The 27,390-nt window shown below is 40.4% G+C and overlaps 1 protein-coding gene across 1 annotated transcript in view; it reads left to right on the top strand.

The window, feature by feature from the left end:
• LOC103140621 (mitogen-activated protein kinase kinase kinase 11) overlaps positions 1 to 27,390 on the top strand; it is a 54,606-nt gene that overhangs the window by 14,859 nt on the left and 12,357 nt on the right. Inside the window, exons 2-9 of the mRNA XM_007555855.2 lie at positions 5,921 to 6,101; positions 10,363 to 10,511; positions 11,326 to 11,501; positions 14,276 to 14,522; positions 17,417 to 17,533; positions 21,045 to 21,213; positions 22,415 to 22,527; positions 23,153 to 23,776. Coding sequence (XP_007555917.1) covers positions 5,921 to 6,101; positions 10,363 to 10,511; positions 11,326 to 11,501; positions 14,276 to 14,522; positions 17,417 to 17,533; positions 21,045 to 21,213; positions 22,415 to 22,527; positions 23,153 to 23,776 — 1,776 coding nt within the window. The remainder of the gene's footprint in view (positions 1 to 5,920; positions 6,102 to 10,362; positions 10,512 to 11,325; positions 11,502 to 14,275; positions 14,523 to 17,416; positions 17,534 to 21,044; positions 21,214 to 22,414; positions 22,528 to 23,152; positions 23,777 to 27,390) is intronic.

The following is a 27,390-nucleotide window of genomic DNA, read 5'->3' as shown; positions in this document are numbered from 1 at the left end:
ACTTTGGTTTGAACAAGGTTTATAAATGGCAATTAGTGCTTTTGTAAGAGACTGAATGGTTCAAGGGATGTTGCACAATACAAGCCAAAAAAGAAAAACACTCGAGACCTCAGTTGACTTGGATGCACACAAGGGGAACTGGGTTGTTACAATATGTGACTGAATGAGTTCAAAAGGTATTGGGGAGTTTGTGATCTAACAGTGAATGCAGATAGATAAAGCAAAGCAAACTCATCCTCTCACTCTAGCAAGCCTGGCGCAAGAGAAATATTCCAGCAGGTTTCCGCTCTTGAGCACCCTGCCAAAATTACACAAGAGTTTCTGAAGAGAAAACAAGAAACTAGGTATGTCGCTTGACTTGAAAGGGAATAATACCTTTGTTGCTTTGCTAAAGAGAAATTAAGAAGTGGTAAGTCCTCCCCTTTCAGCAAAGCGCAGCTAAACAAACATGTTGCTTAAAAATAGTAACATATGGAAAATTTAGCTGGACTGGTATCTCAAAGATTGGTGTTTGCTCAAATAAGAGGTGTCTGATTGTTACCTCAAAGATCAGGGGTTGTGCATCACGTTAGAAAAAGCTCAACATTTAGATCTAAAAGTTTCTTTCTGCTCTTGTTAAAGTCAGATTTAATCATGAATATGTGGTTTTCTGTGCCTTATCAGCTGGCTCATTTAACCAAAGACACTCGCCGGATCTCTGACTCGGAGTGTTTCTAGGAATTAGCGGTAATTAGCTTGAGTCAGCAACACCAAGCTTGTGCGGGGCCGTGTTTTTGTAGGAGGCCTTTCTGCAACTGATGCTCCCTTGTTTCCGTGCAGCAAACAGTAACCAAACAGAGGCCCCGTTGCCATGGAGATGGTGTCACGGTGTTTCTCTGTGGTGACATTGTTGGTTTCCCCTCTCAATCAGGACGATGTTCTGTCTGGGCAAGACTGATCTGCTGATGATACTTGCTGTTGCTCACCCCTCCTACTTGTGAAATGGCAGGTTTCTGTCTCTGTTTACCACTCTGAGCAACACGCACACCTTCCCAAAATGGAAGGAATGTGGGAGATAACAGAGGATGCAGGTGGAATCTCTTAAACAGCGTATAATGATCCCATATTGGACATGTCATTTGAAATTTCGGAAATCCTGTCTGCAAAGAAAATATCACCTTAAAGGTAGGAGTTTCTTTCGCTGTGGACCTTTGGAATTGTTTTGCACTTTAAAACTTCCCCGTGCTGATTTGACGATGTCAGCGGCATTTCGTTTTTATTTGGGTCAACGGCTGATTTGGACACAGTGCGTTGCCACATGCCGTCCAGTAAGCAGCTGACTAATGCAGCAGTCGCCATCCACGGTGGGAGTGGGGAGGGCTGGATGGGGGCGAACAAGGGCTGAACTGTGGATGCACTTTTGCGTGCTCTCTCTCTCCCTCTCTCTCTCTCTCTCTCTCAGCTCAGGAAGTGGGGGAAGAATGCGGCGTGTATGTGTGCTGAGATTGCTGAAATGCTTTTGCGTGTGTTTTGCTTCTCCTCTTGGCTGCACGCGGATGTTGCAGAAGCATGCGTGTCAGTTTGGAGACCAGGTAGACCACGTGTTTTAGGATCGCTTTTAAGATGCATCAATGGTAGTCTTTTTTTTTTTTTTTTTTACAAGCTTTTATATTACTGAACAGAATGACAGATGAGCATAAGAGGATTCTTTCTCACCTCTAATGAGACTTTATGATTAGACTTGGATGTACTGCTAGAGTCACTGGACGACTGTCGTTTTTGATGCTTCAGCTGTCTCACCAGAGTGCACCTCTGGGGTTTGGTCTTCACTTTTTCTTCTTTTTGTCAGTGTGCACTCATGCTCAACTCTTCAGCTGCATCTTTTTCTCACACACTGGGCCACTGTAAACAACTTCCTAGAAACGTTCACAGCAGTAAACGAGTTGATCTCCTTAGACTCAGTCATTGAGATCAATTGCTTTGATTGGTGGTACTGTAAAGAGTTGAATCTGCAGTTCAGCTGAAAAGCATCCATGCACAAAACACCAGCTTGTTAACATTTAAAAAGATGGTTCTGGTTTCCAAATTTTGGTAACTCGGCTAAAAATCGTAAAGTGGAAAGTGCTTCTTTGTCATTTATGACTTTCTAATAAGAAAGAAAATAAACTGAATTATCCTTTTGTCTCTCAATCTCTTTATTTCAAGGAAAGATGGGCTCAGAGATTTCACTTCAATGATTTTCTTTTATTCGGACAAACATTTTAAGTCCTAATTTATCATAAAAAACCCAACCAAAACATACTTTTTTCACAGTCAGAACCGCATCAAGCCATCTTTCCAGTGTACTGAGGAGTGTTCTTTTTTTAATAAAATTTACCCCCTCCGGATGTTGTAAGGAAACAACAGTTGGGTGATCAGTCTTTGACATCCTGATCTCTTCCTGTCAGTCTCTCTGGACTCATGTGACCTCTCCTAACACGTGTTTACAAAAATAACATAACTTGTTTTATGCTCAAAGTTCAGAAAACACTGGGCGAGGCTTAAAAAAGATGTTTTTCAGTTTTTAATGTATAGTGTTGCCACTCCAATTGGCCAAAATCCACGACACAGCCTGGCAAGCGAGGGTTGTGGTGGAAGCTGGGTGGTGGGGTGACTCTGTTTAGTACTCCCCCAACCCAAACAGCGGGCAATAGAACCCATGACTCCGATGTAAAGGGGGATGCAAATGGGAATTAAACGATCAAGACCTCTTTTCTTTTTTTCCCCATCCCCTCCACCGGAAAATCTTGATTTATTCTGACTGAAAGCCTTCATTAATCTTCCGCCTTTGCACCTTCAGCTGGGCAGGGTGCATAAATTGGCCTTGAAATTAGATTGTGAAAGACCCAAGTCTCTTCATCGCCTCTCAAAGCTCCCACAAACACAGCAGACAACACAACTTCTTGTGATGCATTCCTTTGTGACGTCAAAGTCTCTGCCTCTGGGCTACAAGGCGCAGCACAGGATGTCTGACAAAGGGACACAAAGGGAGTCCGAGAGATGCAACGAGAAAAGATGAAACTCATATTAATGTGTGAAGAGAGTCTGGACAAAATCGATTTCTTTTTTTTTTCCATTGAGGTCTAAATGGTGGGGGACGGGAGGGAGGGAAGGAGGAGCGGGGAAAGGCGCCAAGTGCAGAAAGTCGGAAAGTGACTCCAAATAGCTGGAGTCCTACTTCCCTATAATGAGTGATACTTTTCTTTGCTGCTTCTCCTCTGTGAGTTTGACAGCAAGTCGTGCCCTGAACGATGACCGGTCTGTCAGCAAAGAGGAAGAAAGACACCACTGCCACTCGCTTGCTTGCTCTGAGACATGTGATCCAGCGTCACTGTTGAGCAGCAACCGCCGTCCTCAGCGTTAGACTCTCTCTACTGAGACTTGCCCTGTCAGGACTGCACAACACTGATCATCGGCACATCTTTAAGGACAAGTCTCCTGTAGGATATTTTTTACTGACATTGAAAAGCAATCCGTAAGGCAAACATTGCCTCTGAAAGAGTACTACAGATGCAACTTTTGCTTTAGGGCTGTTGATGTAGAAGTACAGAGAAGGCCAGAGGGAGCTGGATCTTGTTGATCTTGGATGTTGTCAGACAAGATTTTAGATCTTGTTGATGTATAGAAAGAGTATGACCGGGTGCCAATGGAGGAGTTGTGATATTGCATGAGGAGGTCTGTAGTGGCAGAGAAGTTTTATTGTGGTGCAGGACACGCATAAGAGGCGTGAGACAGGCGTGCTGTAGGAGGCAGAACATCAAGGATCAGCTCTGCGTCCCTTTGCTTGCTTTGGTGTTGGACAAGCTGACAGTTGACTAAACATGGATCATGATGGTTGCAGATTTACAGTTTTTAATGCTGTTGTGTTAGTCTGGTGAAAAGGAGCCCCTTGTTCTATGTTTTGCTTCGTACAGAGGGTCTGAGCTCTGTTATTGAGAAATGATTGCTTACTGGAGGCATGGACTCTGTTGGAGATTTAAATTTTACCCACTTTTTGTCCATGACGTATGTTAACACGCCAGTTCAGTGCTACGAAGCTTACCGGAAATCGGATGCAGTATGTTCTGATTCATTAAAGTAGTTGTTGTAAAGGGCCACTTGGCAACAGGCTGCATAAGGAAACAAGCAGATCAGTGATCCTGACCTGCCACTAACCCCCAAGCCCCGCCCCCCACACACACAGTGTGGGTTGCTTTAGGAAAACACGCTTAATCTTACTAAGTTTAGACCTTAGCTTGTAGCTTTGCACCTAAAGTTTTAATTTATTAACTATGACTCAGTCATCAGTTTCTAGTGCAAAGCAGACCCGGGTCAAGGATCCTGATTGTAATGTTGACATTCGTGTTTGTGCTCTCCTTCTAAATCTATCATTTTGTCCTTTGGGATGAATTCTTCAACACCGTCCTTATCTCTCCCAGAGTTTCAAAATAACTGTTGCTTAAGAGAAAACCCTGTGTTTGAGGGTCTTTTTTGTGAGTCTTTATTCAACGAGCTGAGAGTTTTAAAGCTTGTCCGTAGTATTGAAGCTTTCTAAGCCCAAACAGCCAGATCTGTCCAGGCAGCAAAACCTTCTGAGCCCAAGTAGTCGGAGCACTTTCTGGGTTAAAACAGCTGTCAATGTTAGACACATTTAGTTTTTAACAAGAGCCATCTTTTTATTGTGATTGCTTAAAAAGAAAAAGGCTAACCTCTGAGAATATCATCTTTACATTGTCTCTTTGAAGCATATTGTAGGGACTGGAAACATCATGGACCAAACACAGGAACAGAATAAACCCCAAAAATAATACAATGATCAATAGAAATTAAAAATTTCTTTTTCTGACCTGCTATTATTACTTTGACTGGTTTTATGATTTTTTTTTATTTTTTTTTTTTTAAAGGAAAATAAGTGTTGTTGATGATAGAGGTTTTTAAAATGAATGCATTACAAGATTATTCCCATTTATTCATCAGAACGTAGTGCATAATTTGAATTTTCTTAAACTTAAAAAAAAAAAAACCCTGTTAATCAAAGTTGGTTGATTAGCTGACGGTGGACAAGGCCTCAACTGTGATATAATAATTTTAATGAAGAGAGTTTTTTTTATTCTGCTTTTAAAATTCTTCCTAAAACCAATTTTTTTAAATTCTTTGGCATTCAAAAGGTGATGAGACTTTGCGTGACCTTGTTTGCTTGATTTGTTGTTTAATCTTTTATGTCATATCTTAATAGTTTGCTGTTATGTGCAGCTGTGGTTATTTTTAAATAAAATTGCTTTGCTATCGTTAAGTTTTATTTTCAGAAACTTAAGGTTGCAAGGTTTTGACAGCATGAAATCATAGATTTACAACCAAAAATAAATGGGTAATTTTGTAATGACATCCTTTTTATGCTCATTGCAATACACAACACAAAACAATGGAATTAAATTCACTGCCCGTACTGCCCAGTGTCCATATGTAAATAAAAATATTTATAATCCAGAAATCTTCTGAATTCTGCAAGTTAATTTTGAATATGTTTTTCCTCTTTTTGTGACTAGCATAGCATTGTAAGCATTGTATTTTCAATGCTTACAATGGAAGCACCTCGCTCCATGTACAGGAGCGCTGACGAGTTTTGGCGGGCGAAGACGAATATATTTACAACAGGAAAGTGAAGTGTGACGCAGGAATTGCTTAAATGTGTGTGACTGGATCATAGTGGGCTGAAAAGAAGAGGAAGAGGAAGTGAGAAAGAAACCGAGAATCCTTGTTCTGAAGGATAATCTCAGCCAGATTTGATTTTTATCTGCTGTTGCGGGACAAAATCACTCTGAAGTTGTTTTATCAAAATGTAAGATCACGATGCCTCTGTCTAACACAAACCATTTTTTTTTCTTCCTTCCTTTTCCTCCCTACCCGTCCTGGTGTTTTGCAGTCCTGCTGGCTCAGCCCATAGAGAACGAATGCATGGAGGGGCTGACGTTGAAGATCACTGACTTTGGCCTGGCGAGGGAGTGGCACAAGACCACAAAGATGAGCACGGCCGGAACCTACGCCTGGATGGCCCCGGAGGTCATCAAGTCCTCCACCTTCTCCAAGGGCAGCGATGTTTGGAGGTGAGCATGGTCACACTTATGGTTGAAACATCACATCCACTCCTCTTGGGGAGAAATTTTATGTTTGGCTTAATGACAGGAAGAATGTTTTAGGAGACTTTCAGGCTTAAGGACACCATTTTATTGTCCAAATATCTTGGTACACTTGACATAAGACATAACTAACAACTTTTCAGAAAGATAATAGCAGTTTGCTTTATCAAAATGTTTTTTGTAATATTGATGATGTACAAGTTCTACTGGAACTTTACTTTTTTTTTTATTCCCAAAAGTGAAGTAAACTGCCAGTGGTACTAGTTCGTATTCATGAACGTTAAGGAAGTACTGAGTTAAAATAAGCTCCAATATCTTGCTAAAAAGTTATTAGTTAGTTTTGTCTTATTTAATGTGTTCTAAGATATTTGCACTAAAAACTAAACCAAAAGTACCTGGTAAGATTTTGTGTTCTTACAGTGCAGACTGAGTTATATAACTGTGCTTTTAAAAGTATTGTGGCTTTTATAGTTCATGTGTACTTTGGTGCAGTATTCTCCCAAAAATTAACAAAAGTTCAGAGGCGCTGGCGCTGCTACAACGTGCAGAGGCGCAGTTATTAACCTAGCATTAGCCTGGTGGGTTTTCACGTTTTGTGTTTGTAGTTTGACAAAAATTTTAAAAATGTTTAATTTCCAATGGATACTTTGTATACTTTTTGCGAGGCGTATGCTAGCATGTCCCAGCAACTTTTGCAGAAGTGTCGAAGGGGCTTGCAAGTTTTCGTTTGTGTCCAACAGATGGTTTTCAATCATCTGTAGAGCTTGAACTAGTGGAGTTGGTTTGGTAGGAGGAGAAAAAAAAAAGATAGAAGTTGTAATTGGAGACTTGTTGATGAAGAGAAGGAGAGGCAGGGTGATGGATTGCAACAAGGCCACCGTGACCATGTGACGGCGTTCCCTTCAAAGGCCTGCTCTGTGCTTTGTTGTGAGACATGTGTACTGCACACTGTCCCATTGTCTCTGCTATAGACAGAGAAGGAGGCCTCACACCAGACCTGACCGCGGCCCTTTATCTGGGAATAGCTTAGTGTTGGTGTGTGCGTATGTGTGTGTGTGTGGAGCCACATCTACACACTATAACCGGAATCCCCTGATTATGGTTTTAGGGTTTATCGTAATGACTGAGATTTCTTAAAGTGGTGTTTTAGAACTGGAATCTGGATGGACGTAAACACAAAGTCTTCATCTTGGCAGTATGAAGAAAGATTTGTAGTTTTGTAAATCGATGAGTCATTCTCAAGATTTGTTTGCCGAGATTAAACTTCTACTTTCATATGCTTTGCTTTAATTGTCACCCTATCCTCTCTGTGCTTTCTTGGGACACATTCAAATGAACGTCTAAGCAGAATCTCGATGTGCTGGAGCTATCAAAGAAAACCCCTAATTAGTATAAGTTTACAGTTTTACCCCATTTTCTTTTAGTTTATCCACTGTTTCTTTCTTGCTGTCTTAACACGAACAGCGAGAGAACGGGGCGACACGTCTGCATTTGCAGAGCAAAGTAAGAAACAGCCTTTCTTTGGGGAAAAAAAAAACAAAAAAACGAAGGCCGATCTTTGTTCTCTTATTCTTTCTCATCTGTCCTCGGCTGCTCGTCTCCAGATTTTTGGAGCGGAACCCGACGGTCGCCTCTGGGTGCGAGCCGACGAGGCCGTTTTTTTTTTTTTTTCTTTCTTCTTCTTCTTTCTTTCTTTCTGCGCAGTCACACAGCATGTGGAAGTTGTAATTAAGGGACTAAATTAAAAACAAAAAGGCGGCGGCCCTGTGCTCTCCTCACAGCGGGGCCCACAGAGCGCGCTCAGTCAGGGCCGGCCGAGGGCTAATTGACGGTGTGGGTGATCCAAGTCCTCTACGCCACGCTTCGTCTTCTGAAGACACAGTGCTGAAGCCTTTGTGCGCGCTCAAAAACAAAAAAAGAAACTCCCCCTGTTTGTCTGTTTGTGTTCATCATGCGTGACTTGTTGGCGCTTTGTAAGCATGTGGTTCATCCAGCATGATGCTCCATTGCATCAGTTTGTCATGACAGGGTTTTATCATGGTTGCACAAGAGCGAGCCCAGTGCCTATGCTGTTATCAGATTGTGTGCTGCTTGGGACTAAAATACATGCTGTGTCACACTGTCATCGAATAGTTAGGTGTAACTCATATTCTGTTTTTAGTGACTGATTGCTCCATTTGACTGCAGGTTTGGTTCAACCTCTTCAGGGCATCGTGATATCAGGAAAATGTTTAATTGGGATGCTGATGAAAATTAGTTTTTTCTTTCTCTATGTGAACTGTTGTATCTCTGCCACTTAAAACATAAAGCCTTGTTTACACTGAGCTGGTTTTCAGTGAAACCGTAACACGTTTGTTTACACGTGATCAGTGATCAGATTCTCTCACAATGGCCGCGTTTCCATTACAAATGTGCACAAAACTTTGTGTATTTTCTGCTAATGTTGGGGGGAAAAAGAAAACCCCCCACAATTTCGCAATTGCAGTGTTTCCATTAAATAAGAAACGCAATTAAAATCATACGTGATTAAGCTGGTGTGTGTCCAGCTGGTTGAATACATTGTCAACAAATATACAGACGATTGAAATGTTCTGCGCTCATGCAAGCCTTTGAGATTTGCACACACTGATGTTGCGATGACTATTGCCATTTGTTACACAGTGGACCCTTAGAATTTGCCAATGACTGTAATACCTTAACACCTAAAAGTTTTCTAAAGGTGCTTCTAACTGCCTATTTTAATTGGTCAAACATCAAATATGCCGGAAACTGTTTCGGCACACCGCAGAAGCTAACAGTCTAAGTAACCTAAATAACCATTTAAGATGTACTGTTAAAAAGGGAATAGACCTATAAATATGACACAGATGATGCCTAAAATAGTAGAGAGGTTTTAATGCTTTTAAATGCTTTCTCAGTAATGCCATTAGTCATTATTCATGTAAACATCTTTACAAATTAAGTAAGCTGCAGCCTTTTTTTAAACACTTAATTAGTTTCTATGTCACTTGTCTATTTGTTGTATTTTTCTGTTATTTTTCTCTTTAATAAGAACCAATCCTACAGTTTGTTTTGGCTCTGAGTGGGTCAGGTCTGAGCGTGAGTCAGCTGCTTCCTCATTTAGAGCTTTGTTTGTGTGGAGAACGGTCAGCCTATCGTTTTTTTCTTTTTTTTCATCTTATCTTTCAGCAGTTTCTCTTTCAAGATAGAAGCACTGTAGTCATTGAACCAGGAGTCGTATTACATCCGCCAGTCTCCTCCCACTCCATGAACACCATGGACTACAACCTCACTTCCTGTTTCAGCCGTAGTATTTATCGGGTCACAGGCTCTTCCTGTTGCGCTGGAATTGTTGTCGAGCGGGATTTTCCAAGGACTCGTTTTGCTTTTCCCTGTGGCCTTTATGTGCTACAGTGGGATTATAATTTATCGGATGTTCATGAAACGTCTTTATTAATGTTTATTTACAGAAACTAGGTAATGTTAAAGTTCTGGTTAAAAAAAAAAAAAGAATAAGAAAAGGGAGGGGGAATTTTGGAAAAAGAAAATGTGAAAAATGTAAATTATTTTATTGAAAATCTGAGATAAAAAAAGAAGTTGTATATAATTTCACATTTATTTTATTATTTATCTTATCATTTATTTAGTGGTATTAGAAGTGAAAACAATCCCACTTTTTCTTTTTTAGTTTTTGTTTTTATTTCCAAAGAACATTTTCTTCCACTTCACAATTATATAAATGCTTCACAATAAAATATGCAGAATATTTTTTGATTTTAATAGGTTTTGCTTACATCAGAAAGTGTCAGTATCTGAGGCCTCCATCAGAACAACAAAGATGAAAGAGAGAGAATTAATCTCTCTACGACTCTACAAATATCTGTTTTATAACTAAGAATTTTTGAAGGAGATATTTTCTACAATTCTTATGAGTTTTGCTCTTTTCTTTTGTGGTGCACTGATAAATCAGCCCAGATTTTCTTAATTTTGGGAGATCAGTAATCGGCCGATTGCATGTAAAACTGATCTTATCCACTGATCTTACCTACTATATTTAGCAACATTTCAGACAAAAATAACCCCAAAACCGTATCAGCCAAAATCTGAACCTCGTAATTGTCAATCAGCCAGAAACCTGCAATCAGTGCACCCGTTCTGCTTTTTTTTTCTTTTTATGGTCCATCTTTGTTCTGAGCAAACCGTAGTTTTCTTTTTTCCCCATTTCCAGCTACGGTGTCCTGCTGTGGGAGCTGCTAACAGGGGAGGCCCCCTACAAAGGGATTGATGGTCTTGCCGTCGCCTATGGAGTCGCCGTCAACAAGCTGACCCTGCCCATCCCTTCCACCTGCCCCGAACCCTTCGCTCAGCTCATGTCAGGTGGGCTTTTTTCCCGTTTGGTTGTTTGAGATTGATTCATCATTGCAGCAATCGCATAATAATTTTTTTTGTCATTTCCACAAAGCTGCACTTAAAAGAGAGAAAACAGATTCATCAATGTGTTTCTTTTTAAATAAGAGGAAGTGTGTTCTGGATATGTCTTGTGCAATTTTTTCTTCTCTTGTTTAACAGAAAAAAACTTGAATATTTTGGTATAATATACTTTTTTATGCTTTATTTTTCATCTTTCTTTATTGAAGAAAAAAAAACAACAACCCTAAGTCACTGTTTGCCCCCAGATGATTGTTTAATTAATGGATTTGTTTTATTATTACCGTGCCCAAAGTTTTACAGCAAATGATGCCAAACTCCCCCGAAGCAAGTTAATTAGGCGGAACCCTCTCAATAAGAGATCAGCTTATCCGTGGAATCGGCTGGCATAAACGCCTGGATCGCATGTAAATAAAAGTCACAGGCACGGCAGGATCTCCATTAAACATTCTCCGGTGCAGAACCAGCCGTCTCAATGAGTCACCGGGCCTAATTTAAGTCGTAAAAATCCGATCTGACGGCTGCTGAGTCGAAGCGTTATGAGCGAGCGACTTCCTCATTTCTGGAGGAAAAGAAGTGAAACCGTTCTGGGAACTACTGAATCTGTCAGGTTCTCTCTACCGTCTTCAGGAGGCAGCTGCAACGAGCCGAGGTCAAACACAGATCTGGTGTTCTCAGGGTTATCGGCGTTTCTGTTTGTCTTCTGGGCATTAATGTGCGATACAGTTTGTTACGGACACGCTTGCCTGTCTGTGTGTGACAGAATGCTGGGACCAGGACCCTCACCGACGGCCCGACTTCGGCTCCATCCTTACGCAGCTGACCGCCCTGGAGCAGCAGGTGAAGGAGGAGATGCCACAAGAGTCGTTTCACTCGCTACAGGATGACTGGAAGCTGGAGATCCAGGACATGTTTGACGAACTGCGGGCCAAAGAGAAGGTAAGAGGTTGGCGGAGACTTCAGCTAGCGCCTAGCTGACACATTAGCTGATGGCACATCATAATGAGGGGAAGAACGGTTGGCCTTTTGAAGCCACCAATCCATTTTTTCTCCTTTCAATACCGATACTGATATCTGAGGTTTAGTATCGTTCGATTCTGATGCGATACAAAAAGCAGTGCTGAAATGACTAAAAAAAGTTTATTTTTGTTATTTTAAACACAGACATAAATGTACTGAGTTACCGCACCAGTAAAGAACTTAAACCCACCAACAACTTCACAAGCTTGGTCAAACTTGTAAAAACAACACAATTTTAATTTGTTCAGTCAGTGCAGTTAGGATCAGAACAGCTAATGTAAAAATAAATAATAAAGAAACTGAAACTGATAAAAACAATAGGTGTTCTACCTTAGTCAGACATGTAAAAATAAACTGTAACAAACCTTTTTAAATGGTACAGAAAGTGCAATTAGGAACTCTAAATGGATGTAGGATAAATAATAAGGCATGACATCACTCAGGATATGAAGTATAGAATTGGACTGATTAGATCTGCCCTTCTGGATTAGGCACATTGATTCACAATCTAGAATTTTTTCTGGATTCCTACATATAAATGACTAAAACAATATGGTGGATAGTTGCCATATCCGGCCTTATGAATTTTTATGTTACCTGGTGTGTACTTTCCATTTCAGGATGTCGTGACAAAAGCACATGTGTTCAGCAAATAAGAACGACAAAGAATAGTCTAAAAATATGTTGATTTTATGGCTGAATATTTACCACAAAATTATGCATAAAAACCCCCAGAAAAAACCCTAGTAAAAATAGTTAAAAAGTAACATTTTGTTACTTTTTAACGAAAAGTTTGGCCTAACATTTTGTAGGCCAAACTTTGTAGTCAGCATTAGCAATGCATTTCCTGTAGAGACTCTTCCTCTACTGCCTGTTATTGAATTTGAGCAGATTTTGCCTGAAATGCCATCTACTGTTCAAAATAAGAATTGCAGTATAAAAGCCAAAGGGGCACTCTTATTAATTATTAATTAATTAATCTTATTAGTACAGCAAGCACTTTGGAGGAGTTACTCGTGTACCTAAAGTAGAAAGACATTAACATTTTTGAGTTTCCTACTTATTGCAGGTCACATCACTGTCATTACTAGCAGCCCTACTGAGAACCCAGCTAAGCCTAAATATGTAGTACAAAAATGCAGTTTGTTGATGAGAGTATATTTATATGTGCTGAAATCAATCATATCAATCAGACTCTCTGAGGAAGACTGAAAAAATGAGACCCTTGGTTTAAAAAGTCTGCTACAGGAAATATTTTAGTGTAAATATCAAGTAATGGAACAAAACCTGACTAAAATCTACAAATGTGTCTTGCAGCTTATGTCATTTTGGTAATAAATTTGCTGCCTTTCTATTGACAATATTCTCTTCAGTTGTGGAAATATTTTATTTCCATGTGTTGAAACCTGAAAGTCCTACTGGACTTTCTCTGTCAGGACAGAAGTGTCAGCCATATTACGGTTCACATATCAAACCTTTTATTTTTTTCTTCTTTTACTACATTCCCTTTTCAGCTCCACCGTTTCTTTTTATACAGATGTTTTGGTAAGTCACACGACTCCTTCGAGACAGGCAGCTCTTCTCATGATTGAAGCGTCGGTTATTTGTTGTATTTTGAGCTGAAAACATCAAATGAAACCTAAAAATGATGGCCTCTGCGCGAGCTCTCGGACTGGTGTTTAACGGGCCTCGCCTTGAACGTTTACTGGCGGAACTGCGCATATTTCTGCTCCTCTGAGCTGGCATTTTAATGTGAGCACCATCGAGCAAAAGCTAGCTCCGATTTAAGCCGGTAAAGTTGTTGCTGGGCTTTATGAAGAACACACGTTACCTCTGGATATATTGGAGGCTGTAAAGCCGTTGTTTATTGGGAGCTCAGGTTGTTTTTCAGACCGTTCCTAACAACAGTAGTCCAGAAGGAGAGGTAGAAAGAGTTTAAAAGCTTTACTTGTTGTTTTCTCTGGTCTGGGGAAGAGCAATGATGAAAAGCTGGGCAACATTATGAAGTTAAATCTTATTCAAGCTAGGTCAGTGGTACTTGTAAAGTAAATGTATATCCATAGAGGTACACCATGTGTAGTGTAAGCTCCTAGAAGTAAATATATGTTATTGTGTGCTCTTTAGTGAAACTATGTCTATTAAATTGTGAATTTGGCAATGAAATATTGTTGCTTGGCTGCCGGAGTACAAAGAAAAAGTACTGAACGTAAAAAAAATAAATAAAACATTTCTAAAATGAATATTATACAAATAAAACATATTGAGGCACCAATAAAAATAACATTGAACTGTTAAAGTAAAGTAAAGATACTGAACTTAGCATTTGGCTGCTTAGCAAACATTGGCTAATAGCGCATCAAGTAGCTTTACGGCTAGTTATTTCAGCTTTTTTAAAAATGTTTTTAGATATGCCCTACAGACAAAATCCACAAAAGGTGAATTTTCCACAAATAATTCAAGGTGACATTCAACATATAAATACGGGAAAAACTACACCAACAGGGCAGTTAGACAGGGGCCTAAATCGGTGTATAAATGTGAAGCAAAATGATGTTACTTTCAGACAACTTTGGAAGTGTGGCATTACACTGATGCCCCTAAATAAAATCCAGTGCGTGCCCATTGCCCTCCTGAAGCTGTATAGCCTGCAGAATGCCCCTAACGATGCGGCAATGCGTTTCCTCCTCCATCAGGAGCTGCGGTGCCGCGAAGAGGAGCTGAAGCGAGCGGCTCTGGAGCAGAAGTCCCACGAAGAGTTCCTGCGGCAGCGCGAGCAGCAGCTGGCCCAGTGGGAGCAGGACGTGTTCGAACGCGAGCTCAGCCTCCTCATCCTCCACCTGAACCAGAACCAGGAGAAGCCCAACGTCAAGAAGCGCAAGGGCACCTTCAAGAAGCACAAGCTCAAGAGCAAGAACGGCGAGAAGATCAGCATGCCACAAGGTATTTCCGTCTCCGTGTGCTTTTTGGCTTTTAGAGCTCGGTTTTATTCAGACAAGCTTCAAACTTTGAATCACACTGCAAATAAGGTTTTTATTTGCTTGTCTGACATGTCTAAGCGTTGATCTGGTGAGCGGTCATGATTAGAAACCATGACTGTCCCAACAATGTGTTGATCGCTTTGAGCAGCGGTTTTCTCTAGAAACCTTGCTAAGCCCAGTGCTAAGGGCATTAGAGCTGTTCACCAGCAGCCCAACGTGTTTTTGTGTTAATAAATGTTAAAAAGTTACAAAAGTTCAGAAGCGCATGAGCAGGTGCAGGGATGGTGTGATTGGTGCGCACCCCTTCGTGTCCAGATCAGTGCTTCAACTATAAACCTGGCTTAATCCGTCCTTACTGTCACTGTTACTTGTTCTATAAAAAAACTCTATTTAAAATGATCAAACAATGTTTAGCCAAGTATAGCCTGGAGGCCCGCCAGGCTTATATCACACTGGGTTCACCGATTGCTGTTTTCAGGCCGACTACTGATCTTTAAGGAACCCTGACCTACCAATTTCAATTTTGGCCAATAGTCATTTTTTTGTCTGAAATGTTACAAATTGTACCAAGAAAGTTGCTGAGTTGGCAACAGTGGGGTGACTATTGTTAACCTCAGACAATTAGGTCCGTCAGTCAAACCTCTGTCACGCCAGGGCAAAAGAAGACAGTGGTTGATGTTTATACCTTTGCTCAGGCAGATAAGATTGGTGGGTAAGATCGACTCCATTTTTAAGTATCGGCCGATCACTGGTCTCCCAAAATGAAGGAAATCTGGGGCCAATTTATCGGCGCACCCCTAGTTTTCTCCCGTATTCACACCTGACCGCCTCGGCTGATGTGTCCTCTGCTGTGGCAGAGTCACGCAGCCAACAGCAGTTCCCATCCAGTGCTTCAATGCGAGTCTGAGTGTATTTTGGGCCGAGCATGCATGCGTAAATGCACCGTCTGTGTGTGCCTGTCAGTGTGTTTGTGTGTCGTGGTCAGCCCTTTTCCCAGCAGCAGCGGCAGCAGCAGGGCGGTGATGCGGCAGTGGCGGCGGTGGTGGTGGTGGGTGGGGGTGTAGGGGTTGATGAGAGGGGAGCATGAGCCAACCACGCCTCAACACTTCCTGTCCATAGACATACTGGCCTCTCTCACTTTGCCGCTTCCAGTCAATGCCTTTGGCTCTTTCTTTTTAGATACCTTCCCTTCCCCTAAAGTCGGTGTTTTTGTTTTCCTGCGAGCCGTATCGCGCCGAACCCTTTTATTATTTTCGCTTTTTCATTTCCTGTCCGTGGCACTTGTTGTTGTTGTGCGTTTGTTCTGCTTGTGTTCCTCTTGCACTTTTGACTTAAAGTAATTCGTTTCAAACACAACATGTGAAACTGTATGTAGTTTTATGTATTCTCAAAAATGTTTTAAATGCATTTAATTGTTAGGTACTGTAACAAAAAATAGCAACATTTTTGAACTACAGACTTAGTCCAAAGGTTCCGGCACGTCCAGCTGGTATTTACTGTCTTAAATTACGTCCCAGTCCCATTCTCTCAACATTATATGTGGTGTAGAACTATAAAATATGCTCCACTGTCTCATCTCAAAAACAGAAGTCATGTTTCCCTGTAGCCTGTTTCCCCAATTTAAATAATATATTCTTTAACCCAGTATGACCAAATCATAATCATATGGTCAATTTTCCACATTATGCCAACACTGTTTCTACCATCTTCTCTTGACCTTTTGTTTTGTAACTAATTTCATTTCTCTTTTACAGAGTAACATTATTTCATTTTTTGCTGCTTTGTGCAGCTTGTTTTTCATATTTGTCTCGATCCCTCTTATTACTACATGTTGAAGGTATCCACAGGAAAATAACTGTTAGTCGCGACGCTTGAATTCACTCCAGTAATTGTTGGATTTCTGGTCTGCTTTGTGAATAATTGTTTCAATGAATATAATGACGAACATGAGTCAGAGCAAATAAACCCTCTTAATGAATGAACTTCCTCAATCTGAAGGTCTCAGGACAGGAGCCCTGAAACTGGATGTGAACATATTTGAATCCAAACTTTTTACCTTCAGAGTACTTATATTTTTTTTTACCAAGCAGCTTTTAAATTGGCTTTAAAAACTTTAAAAATAAATTGGGGCGACTGTGGCTGTGTGGGTAGAGTAGTCGTCTTGCGATCGGAAGGTTGTAGGTTCCTCCTACCTGATGTTGATGTGCCCTTGGGTAAGGCACTTAACCCCAAATTGCCTACCGAGCTGCATATCGGTGTATAAATGTGTGAGCGTTTGTGAGTGCGAATGGGTGAATGTGACTCTAGTGTAAAGCGCTTTGAGTGGTCAAAGCTAAAGCTCCTTTTACCATTTACTCCACCAACTACTTAGTAAACTAAGTACAACATAGCTTGGTATTTGTTGGCAGTAAATTATTATTTTTACATTATTTAAGAATAGCAACAAGTCTTTCAGTTATGATTTCTATCCAAAAACCCACAGCGTCTTGAATTGCTGCTTCTTGCTGTTAACAAACTGTTGTGCCTCACTAGTTAATTGACTCCGGCTCTTGGATGAGGTTTTTTTTTTTTTTTTTTTTTTTTTTTTTTTTTTTTTCATTCTTTTTTTGAGTTGTCATGCAGTATTGTAACATTTTTAATTAAGTATGAGTTTTTAAAAGCAGAAAAGCCAAATATTCAATGAGTAGTGTAAAATAATGCAGCTGAAATCTGTTGGAAATCAGCTGAAATTGTTGACATTCTTAAGGAAACAGGCAGATAAAAAATATGTTGCAACCTTTCAAACAGCAGCATGAATTTGTCTTAAAAAGCTGTTTTGTGATTTTTTTTTATTTGTGTGTGTGTGTGTGTGTGCAGATTTCATCCATAAAATTACAGTGCAAGCATCCCCAGGCCTGGAAAAGAGGCGGAACTCTCCGGATTTGGGTTCGGGCTCCTCGCCGTCTTTCGGCCCACGGTTTCGTGCAATCCAACGTGAGTATAGTTATTTTCCCTCGTCCAGATTGCTTCTGATCACGTCTTTACACACATCCCGCGTTGCAATATCTCCGTTTGTGAACCATCTGCTTTCATGTTGTCTTAAACACACTTCTTTTGTATTCCCCTCATGTCCCTGTGGGCCCCCCCTGACCCCCGCCCCACCCCTGGTTCCCTGCCCTCTTTCCCTCTCGCCCTCTCTCCTCCTTGTTCTCTCTCTCACACACACCCTTTTCCCTTTTCTACGGTCTGCTCCAGTCCAATTATTATCCGACTTCCTCTGAGCCGTTGAGCATTTCTTTTTTTATTTTCCCCAACTGTAGACTTCGTCTTGTTTCTTCTGTCTGCAGTTGCCACAGTCCAGCAGGAGGGGGAGCCATTCAGCTATACTTCCTGTGCAGAAAAATGGAGACACCCGTGCTCCATTTTTTTCCAGGATGTTTTAATGTTGTTTATGTTTTTGTGTTTTCTAACAATTCCAAAAGAGACAATTTTAATAACAAAATAGTTGAAGGAATTGATATAAAAGCAAAAATTGGAATAAGAAATATTAACCTGCAAAAGTGCTTTTTACATTTTACAGATTTATCATTTAAGTATTAATAAATGGTATGTTTTTTTGTTTTTTTTTATTCTAAATGACTCTCTGTAACGGCAGTTACTAAACCATGAGTGGGGCGGCCATTAAAATATGTTTAGAGCAGTTTCTTTTTTCATCTTTTAGTGGAGAACTTTTATTTCTCTGCTCAGATCAGTTCCATTGTTTTATTATCTGACAAATGAGATAATAAGGAATTCAAATAAGCCCCAATTTTTTACGTCTCAGCTCTATTTGCAATTTAGCTCCCTAGCTCAGCGATACGTGTTGGAAGCTAGCAAGTGTTTCTGCTACAATTTATTTTCTGCGTGTTTGGGGCAGGAATAGATTAAGATCTTTGTTCTTTATAAGTTATTTAACTTTTTATTTCAAGTGTGACAGCAATCGTTATAACCCCGAGGGCCATTTGGTCCAGCTGAACAAAATGTGTTTAGAGCCACACAAGTGATATTAAGCAAATTTGCTTATTTTAACAAAATCAACAATAGGATTTTTCTTTATTTAAATGAAAAAATGCTTTAAAACCAAAAGATGTAAAGTTTGATCAAAGTTACTATGTCAAAAATGAATATTCCTAAATCAGGTTAGAGTTCCTGACCTTTTATTAATAGAATCTCAAAAAAACAAAAGAAAAAAAAAACTGAAATTAAACCTCTAATGCACATAAAAATATGGAATATGATAATGATGAGAGCCACATAAAAACGTCCAAGTCAATTTCCTAAATTATGCATCGGCGCATGTTAGGAAGGCAACCAGATTGCCTCTAATGTAACACAGTTTATCTACTGAGCCTTTTCATTTCTGCTACCGAAATGAAATGAAATTTTGGAGTCACAATAACAAGGTACTCTACGGTTGCCGTTATGACAGTTTTCCCTCCAATATTTGAAGTGCATGTCATTCTCCCGGGTTGTAAAAACGCGGACTACCTCTGCCTGGGTACATGCTGTAAATTTAGAAAACAAAATTTGCTCGGTGTTCCTTCTCCTCCTCTGTTTAAGACACATCGTGTTTCGGAGGTCGGCCCTCCGGAAGCGTTCCCATACTTGAACCCCATCCTGGAATTGGAAGACTGTCGCAGATTTCCCAGAGGCTGGCTTGATTCCTAACTGTGCGGCGCTAATCATGTTACGCATTACAGCCGAATTTGGATCAAACAGTGGCAGCTGCTCACTCCATTTATCCTGGATGTATAACTGGTTCGCTCATTATATCATCATAGTGTAAAATGATATTAACTTGTGTTTTCGGAGATGCTTTTTTTACCCCCCTTTATACTTATTAGATAGAGATTACTTTAGCTTCATTAGGTTTGTATAGAGCTTTAAAACTCCACATATAACAAGTTTTAACGTTTAAAGAAGTGCATAGAAAATGATCTGTTTCAGTTAGTTGTTTAAATGGATTATGTTAAGGCTACCGTGACATTTTTTTTGTTGTTGTTGCTTTTGTTATTGTGTTATTTCACATTTTGTGAACATAACGAGGAAAACAAACTTACAAGTGTCGTTTCGAAAACCTGACACAAGAAAATGCAGAAACTGCAGCTAAAATTAGTGTCTACTAAAGTAAGAAAAGGAAATGCAGTGGATTTCAAAAGTATTCATACATCTCTTCCAAATTTTGTCACATTGCAACCACAAAGGTAAACATATTCAGTTGGAATTTAATGTGAAAGACCAACACAAAGAAAAGATTAGTTGACCTGAATTTCATTTTTCTTTTTCTTTTAAGGAAAAGAAGTGCAGAAAAAAAATTAGAAAATCAAATTTAATATATAAAAAATGGGGAGATTTTTTTTATTTATTTATTTTTTTTTATTGCCCAGCCCTAAACACTACATATTTTAAGGAGAAACTCTTTGATCTGCACTTGTATAAATCAGTACTCTTTAACTACAAGGGAACAATAATTGAGCCAAATTTCTGAAGAGAAAATACCAGAAATGTGTTTTTAAACTGTAGGAAGCCAGCTCAGCATCACTCCCTTTAGGTCTAAAGTCAGAAAGACCAGCAGGGGTAAAAGCTCTTGGAAAAGGCTTTATGGGGCAGTATCCTGGTAGTGTTGAATTGATTCTTTCATTCATGTTTGAGAAATCCTTTAATCGCCATGGCAACCATTTGGTTGTACAAAATGCCTGGTTGGACTTAACTCCGCCTTCGAGGATGAAGCTCCTCCACTGGGCTGCAGTTTCAGAGTTTGAGTTTGCGCCTCCCCCACGCAGCTCCTTCAGACTAGCTAGCAGCAATTAGCAAACACCTGGTTGAACACATCCTAAGCTCATTGTAGGAGCTACTTCTCAGTGGTAAAAACGTTGCTAAAGGGTAAATAGAGGAGCCATGTTGTGATGACTTTCTGAAGGCAGAGCTTCAGAACGAGCAGGGATTTCTTAAAGAGACAGAGGTGCAGTTTCAAGCCTATAAATATTGAAGTCATATTTTATTTAATTTTTTTTTTATATTTTTTGTAACAACTGACGGTAACATAGTTACTTTATTGTGCTATAAAATGGGACTTTGTGCCTGGAAAACACATGACTCTGTCCCTTTAAAGCTTTTAGCACAGTGACAGCTGTTACAGACGGCTGGTTTAGACATCCTCTGTGTTACTGTGTTACTGTATGCTGTTCACACTGCTGGCAGCGCAGACCTGTTGGTGTGAGGAGAGCTGAGATGTGTCACTTGAGCTTGGCAGATGCAATCTCAGTTATTCTTAGAGCTGAAGTCCCACCAGTTCCCTCTTCACTGTAAACCTTGTGTGGTTCTGATCAGTTTGAAGGTTGAGTGTCACCATCGGCCTTGGAAATACAAAAACAAAAAACATGAGAGAAAAGTGTAGAAAAACTGTAGCCAGTGCAGATTAATTTCATCTCATGTCCTCTCTCGGTCTCGGTCTCGGTCTCTCCAGTCAGTCCCAGCGACAGCAGGACGTTTTGTCTGGCCCCGGTCCGGTCATTAGAGACCCCGTCTCACAAGCAGTCCAACGGAGACCTGAGGCTGAACCCACACTGGAGGCCCCAGAGCCCGAAGAGTCCCAAAAGCCCCAAGGTTCTGCGGCTGAGTCCCCAGGAAAGCAGGTACGCCGGGACTTTAAACCACTAATTTCCTACTTTGGTTCTGCTCGTTTTTTTTTTAACAATATGTATTTAAACAACAACAACAACAAATCACATATTACATACTTTAACAAACATAAAACCGTTTTAGAGCTGTGCTGCTCGTGGCTGCATATAGAAATAGCTTTGTTATGTTAGTTCTGGTTTGTTGTTTTTTCAGACTTTTATTCCCTCTGGTTTTGGATTCTATGCAGCTGGAAGGAATTTTAGTGTATTTTTATTTTGTTACTCCGAGTAACAAAAGGTATTGTTTTTACAACTAGGATATCAAAAAGCTAAAAAAAACAAAACAAACAAAAACAAAAACAACAACCCTAAACTACAACCACAAATCACAGAGGAGTTGAAAGTGAAACTTTGTGACTGCAGACGGAGAAGAAGGAAGTTCAGACCTTCTCTTCCATCAAACATAATGGATGCTGCCTGGACACTGAGCTGCCTGTGTGACCGTTAGTCATAAGCCTGATGAAATAACGGTCTTCAGTCAGAGGCCTCTTCTAATTTGTTCCATCACTGACTGCTATTGGAAATCCTTTCTTATCCATCCTTATTTCTGACCACAAACTTTCATTCAAAACTTTTGTTTATATCACAAAGTGACATGTTGATTTTAAACTGTAAATGAAGGAAATAAATAAATAACATCAAAACCGGGGATGCAGAATCCACTTTTTTCACTCCCGGTACAATACCGATGCAGAAGAGCAATGCTGAATTGACTTGAAATATTTTTTCTTTTTTCAAACACAGACATAAATGTGCTGAATTACAAGTGTATCTGATACCTCTGCACCAGCACAGCACACCTAAATACACCAACAGCTTCACAAGCTTGGTCAAACATGAAAACACAACCTTAATTTATTCAGTCGGTGCAGTTAAGAGAATAATGTAAAATAATAATAAAGAAACTGAAATTGACAAAAACAATAGGTTGACTTGGTCAAACATGTAAAAATAAACTGCAACAAAACTTCTTCCAATGGTTTATAAAGTGCTATTAGGAATTCTAAATATAATGAATAATAAAGCATGATGTCACTTAGAGAACAACACATAGAATTAGACTGAACAGAATCTGCCTCCAAGTTTTTTTTTCAGTCCAGCGACTGATGCTGATATTAGATGTTCTAAGATGTTCTGCTCGTCTGACTGCTTCCAGTTTATCGATGAGGGCCAAGCTGCTGGAGTCGGACAGCAACGAGAACGGAGATGCCATGGACGACTTCGAGGAGTACCGCCCCCCCACGCCGACCTCGGCTTCCACTCAGAACGGTAACGTCTGGACAGTACTATGTAAAATCGACTTTTTTTAGCTTTACATCATGTTATGTTATTCCATCATTGAAAACAGAGAGAGTTGCTTTGATCCTTTTGTGCATGTTTGAGAAATCATTTAATCTCTATGGCAACCATTCAGCTGTGCAAATCGCCTGAGTGAACATAGCTCCTCCCCAACTCGGCTCCTTCAGACTAGCCACCAATTAGCAGACACCTGGTGGAGCTGAGCTCATTGTAGGAGCTACTGCTCAGTGCAATGCTGGTAAAAATGTTAAAGGCATAGTAGAGGAGGTATGTTGTGATGACTTTCTGATGGCGGAGTTTCTGAAAGACCAGGAAGAATTAAAGTGACGGAGGCCTAATTTCAAGACTTTAAGTTACAAACTCAAATTTTAACTCGTATTTGAGTTTCTAACCACTGAAGTTAACATAGTTACTTGACTGTGCTATAAGTTGGCACTATGTGCCTTGAAACGCATAATACTGCTCCTTTAAGACTCACCCAAGTCTGGGAGTGTGAATTAGAAACAGAAGCTGAATGAATAATAAATGCGTGGAGTCATTATTCTCTGTCTCACATCCCTTTTTTTTTCTCTAAACTTTCTCTCTCTCTCTATAGGCTCCTCGTCGAAGGACAGCCTCCGCCTCCCCCCTTCCCAGGGAGACTCTGGCAGCGAGGAGGGGGGCTACTCCCCGGCCGGCTCCCCCATGCCTGAGAGGGGGTTCCTTGGCGGCGCCGTCAAGAACACGCACCGGGCATTGCTAGGCTGCGGCTCCCTCTTGTCCTCCGTGGCGTTGGGTCGGGGCTTGGACGTCCCCCCCAGAGTTCCCCCTCGAACTAACCCCCCCGCCTTGGAGGAACGCTCCTCCTTCGAGCTGGAGATCTCCCCCCCCAGGCCGCTCATAACCGACCCCCCGGTGGTGGACGATCTCATCACCTTCTCCACCTCTGAGCCGCTCCCCAAGCCGCTGCTGGATTTAGCCCTGCAGTACCAGGAGCTGAAGCCGTTGCCCCTGACGCCACCACCGCCCAACCCTCGCGAAAGGTCCGGCCCTCGGACGCCGCAGACGCACCACAGCGGCCCGCCGAGCCCGGGGACCCCACTGCAGCAGGACGGCGCTGTCCCGGCAGACTGGACCGCTAGTTCTGGTTCCAGCAACGGAGAGCTGAGCAGCGAGGCCTGGGAGCACCGACCCGACCGCAGGAGGAGGTCCAGCTACGGCCTGCACGCCTCCCAGCTGGGTCAGTGGGTTCACTCCCCATGCCGTTATAGCCCTGACAGCCACATTTGCCTTTATCCACATAAATAATATTACACCCGATAGTCCGGTAGACTCGGTTCAACTGGGGATCAAAGTTGCGACATTTGTAGCATTTTCACCTGGTGCAGTTTCCCTCCTCGCTTGTGGGAGTGCTGCATCAAGAACCACTGAAGAAGACACTTTCTACTTCACAATATGTAAACAAATATGACAGCGTCAGATTTTAGTAGATTTTGTTGATGGTACAAGACAGCAAGTCATTTCTCCTGCTAACCCTAAAAAACAAGCAGGTGTTTGTTTTGGTTTTATTTACCCAGAATGCCCTGCGCTCATGGCCAGATTAAAAAGGATAGGGGCTAATTTTGGTGCTCTATTGACCAAAAATGTATTTTACTCATATAAATGAAAACACATTGGGTGGAGCTCATCAGTGGGTACAAGTAATCAACTTTACACACAGATGTCTACATATTAATCCTGAAAAGATGTACTTCAGATTTAGAATCAAATTTTTAATTACTCATATTGTTTTGATTCAACATTTACATTATTAAAACACCTCATTTAACACGGATTGGTTAGTTTTATATAGACTATGATTTTTATAAAACATGCATTTATAAAAATGCATTTAAAAAATAAATCTCTGGAGCCCCCAAAAACTTGACTCGCTGGGCTTCTACCCCTGTAAGCTCTTCTTAAAGTCTGGCCCAGCCACTTAAAAATAATTACTTTAAAAAATGTACCTCATTTAAATGAATATAAAATATAAATATCAACTTAAGGAAATTTGTTATTTTTATTTCTGTTTTTAAGTTTTAAAATAAAGAAAAAACAAACTTTTGTAGAAATGAGAAACAAACAATGATTTCCAATTTAATAACAAAAAATGTGGATCCAAAACACCATCACCCATACTTCTGGTGTGGAAAATCAATTTATTAGATAAAAAACAGTTTAAAGCAGCATTTGTTATTAATTTTATATTTGAAACATTAGTTGATTCTTTATCATTTTAAGGCAGAGTTATTAAGAGCCATTGCTGAAGATCCAGAAAGCCTCCTTAGCCTGATCTAATAATAATTAGAGTCTACCTCTGCTGTTTTAATTCTCACTAGTGTTTTTTTTCCTTTTTTTTTTTAATTTGTCTTCTCCAGCTCTCTTCTTATTGGAAGTGCCATTTTAAATCAGCAGAGTACTTCCTTTAAGTACCTGCTCTTCGCCCAGATTGGGTTTTGGATTCGGGTTTTTAATTTAGCTCCGTGATTCATCTGCAACCCCTAACCGAGCTCGTTCCACCCGGCCGCGCACGCAAATCCCAATCCGGCTTTAACCTTGAGTCCTGTACCACCGCAGCATAACAACGTGCCACCCCCGCACACACACACACACACGCACACACACGATTCTCCCGGAATTATCATTGTCTTTTGTTTTTAGTGAGAATTTTTGTTTCCATTTAGCAGCACAGGGGATACTTCGTTGCTGCAGGAGCTTTTTCATTAGCATCAAAGCTTCTCTGCAGCCATTTGCATATCTCAGGTAACAGCTGGCCCTTGCTGTACTTCACTGCTAATACTGGCTAAGCAGAGCTATCAACCAGGTTTTTTTTTTTTTTTTTTTTTAAATGCTGTTTTTTCACTCTTCTGAGATTGGAGTGTTCTTTCATTGAATAGTGCAGGATGAGTGCAGCACATTGGATGGAAATGTAGCAGATTCCAGACTGCTAATCTGCAGTCTGTCTGCTGGAAAGCTGGGTGAATTTGTGTGAAACCACTATGCCTTTCAGTAACACATTTGTGAACACATTTCATTGTTCACATTATGTTTTGTGCTACATTCTTTGTGCTGTTTTCTCTCTGAGTTTTAGACCGACGCAAAGTAGTTCATGATTGTGGAGTAGGAGGGAACAACTAAAAATATGAAAAGTGCGGCATGCATTTGTATTCAGATTCTCTGACTAGAAATATTGTGAAGTTCCACCCTTAACGATTTTGTTGCAGTATTTAGTGATTGTTTTTTGACCCCCAAAAAATAAATAAATAAAATTTGGTATCGGCCAAAATTTGGAATGAGGATTTTTAAGAGTGAAGGTTGTCTAGAAAACGGCAATCAGTGCACCCCTAGTTCTTTGGCCTTAGTGATTTTGTTTGCTCTCTAATGTTTTCTAGCAAATCTGTGAGGCCTTCTGAGAACATCTGGATTTATACTTATTCCACTTAATCGGATTTTATTTTGTAAAGGGAGATGAATGCAAATTCATGCAGATTTGCAAGGTTATCTTTTGTGATGAAAACACATGAAAAACACAATGAAAGCTCAAAGGAAATGTCAATGATGTAATTTTTCACACAGTTGCATCGATTTTCTTTACACCTGTTTCAATTTATGCTGCAGTAATGTAAACGACCCAATTTTGGCGCCCCCCTGTGGTAACACCCCGGTGTTGAAAACAGGTCTGAATGTTGTCCAAATTTTTTGGTCGCTTGAACTACGTCTCAAAAACGCATACACACCTTACACGGTGCCCTCGCATGCTCAAAAAGTCTTCAATTAATGTATCTAAATGTTAGGCCTTAAAAAGTATTCAATTTATTGTAAAAATTAAGTTTGCCTTTAATATATGGGGACAGTTTTTAAATTTTGTCTTGACCGGAAGAACTATTTAATCTTGTATGCTCTATGTAATTTTTTCTTGGGGGACTTTGCTGTTTAGTCGCACCCAGACTTCTTTATTGTGTGAAACAGGAGACGGTTGAGGCTAGCATGCCACTGCTGTGGTAGTTCATGATTGTGGAGTACAAGTTTATCGGCTGTCGGCTGGATGAAGTTTGTACATTCCAGTCGTAGGGCTTAAATTCCCTTTATAATAGCCTTAAAAAGTCTTAAATTTGATTTTGGGGAAACCTGCAAAAATCATGAATTTTAAGACAAGAAAAAAAAAACCACATCATTAACCAAGTGTGTTTTAGCTAAACAACCCTGGAATGACGCAGGCGACAGACTGCCACATTGTTCGCCTGGCAGCCTGCGCTTGAAAAAGAGATGTTTATTCAGAGGATTTTTCTCACTTTCTTCTTCTTCTTTTTTTTTTAATATTCTGCTGCTCTTGTGTGACTCCTGATTGCTCGCTCTTGTCAGCTGAAAAGCTCGACAGCCTTTGAGGGTAACTGTTGATGTAAATAATGCCATTTGGCAGACGCGTCACATTTAGAAACAGCAAATGTTCACTCAGGGTGATTTATTCTGAGTTTAATGTTCTTGTCAGCGCCAATTTACGCTTTGTCTGCTGCTCTTGCAGCTCTGTCAACTAGTTAAACAGCACTATGTTTCACTTAATTGAGACTAATTACATCAACATTCCTCACTTGTAATTGCTCCATTTCTTTTTTTTTCTTTTTTCGTGTTGCAGTAACGTTGTGCTTTCATCTTCTTGTTTTTGATCAATTTCACTGCACAGGTTTGTGTTCTGACGGGTTTTTGAACAGATTAAATCAGATGAGAGAGACTTGAGTGGAGCACTTCCACCATTAGATCCGGTTAAAGAGACATTTTTGCTGTGCTCCTTGGTCTTCAGGATATTTGTTCACTGAC

The sequence above is a fragment of the Poecilia formosa genome, unplaced genomic scaffold (assembly GCF_000485575.1).
Source record: "Poecilia formosa unplaced genomic scaffold, Poecilia_formosa-5.1.2 Scaffold73, whole genome shotgun sequence".
Classification (NCBI taxonomy): domain Eukaryota; kingdom Metazoa; phylum Chordata; class Actinopteri; order Cyprinodontiformes; family Poeciliidae; genus Poecilia; species Poecilia formosa.
This window is presented reverse-complemented; position numbering and strand designations above follow the sequence as displayed.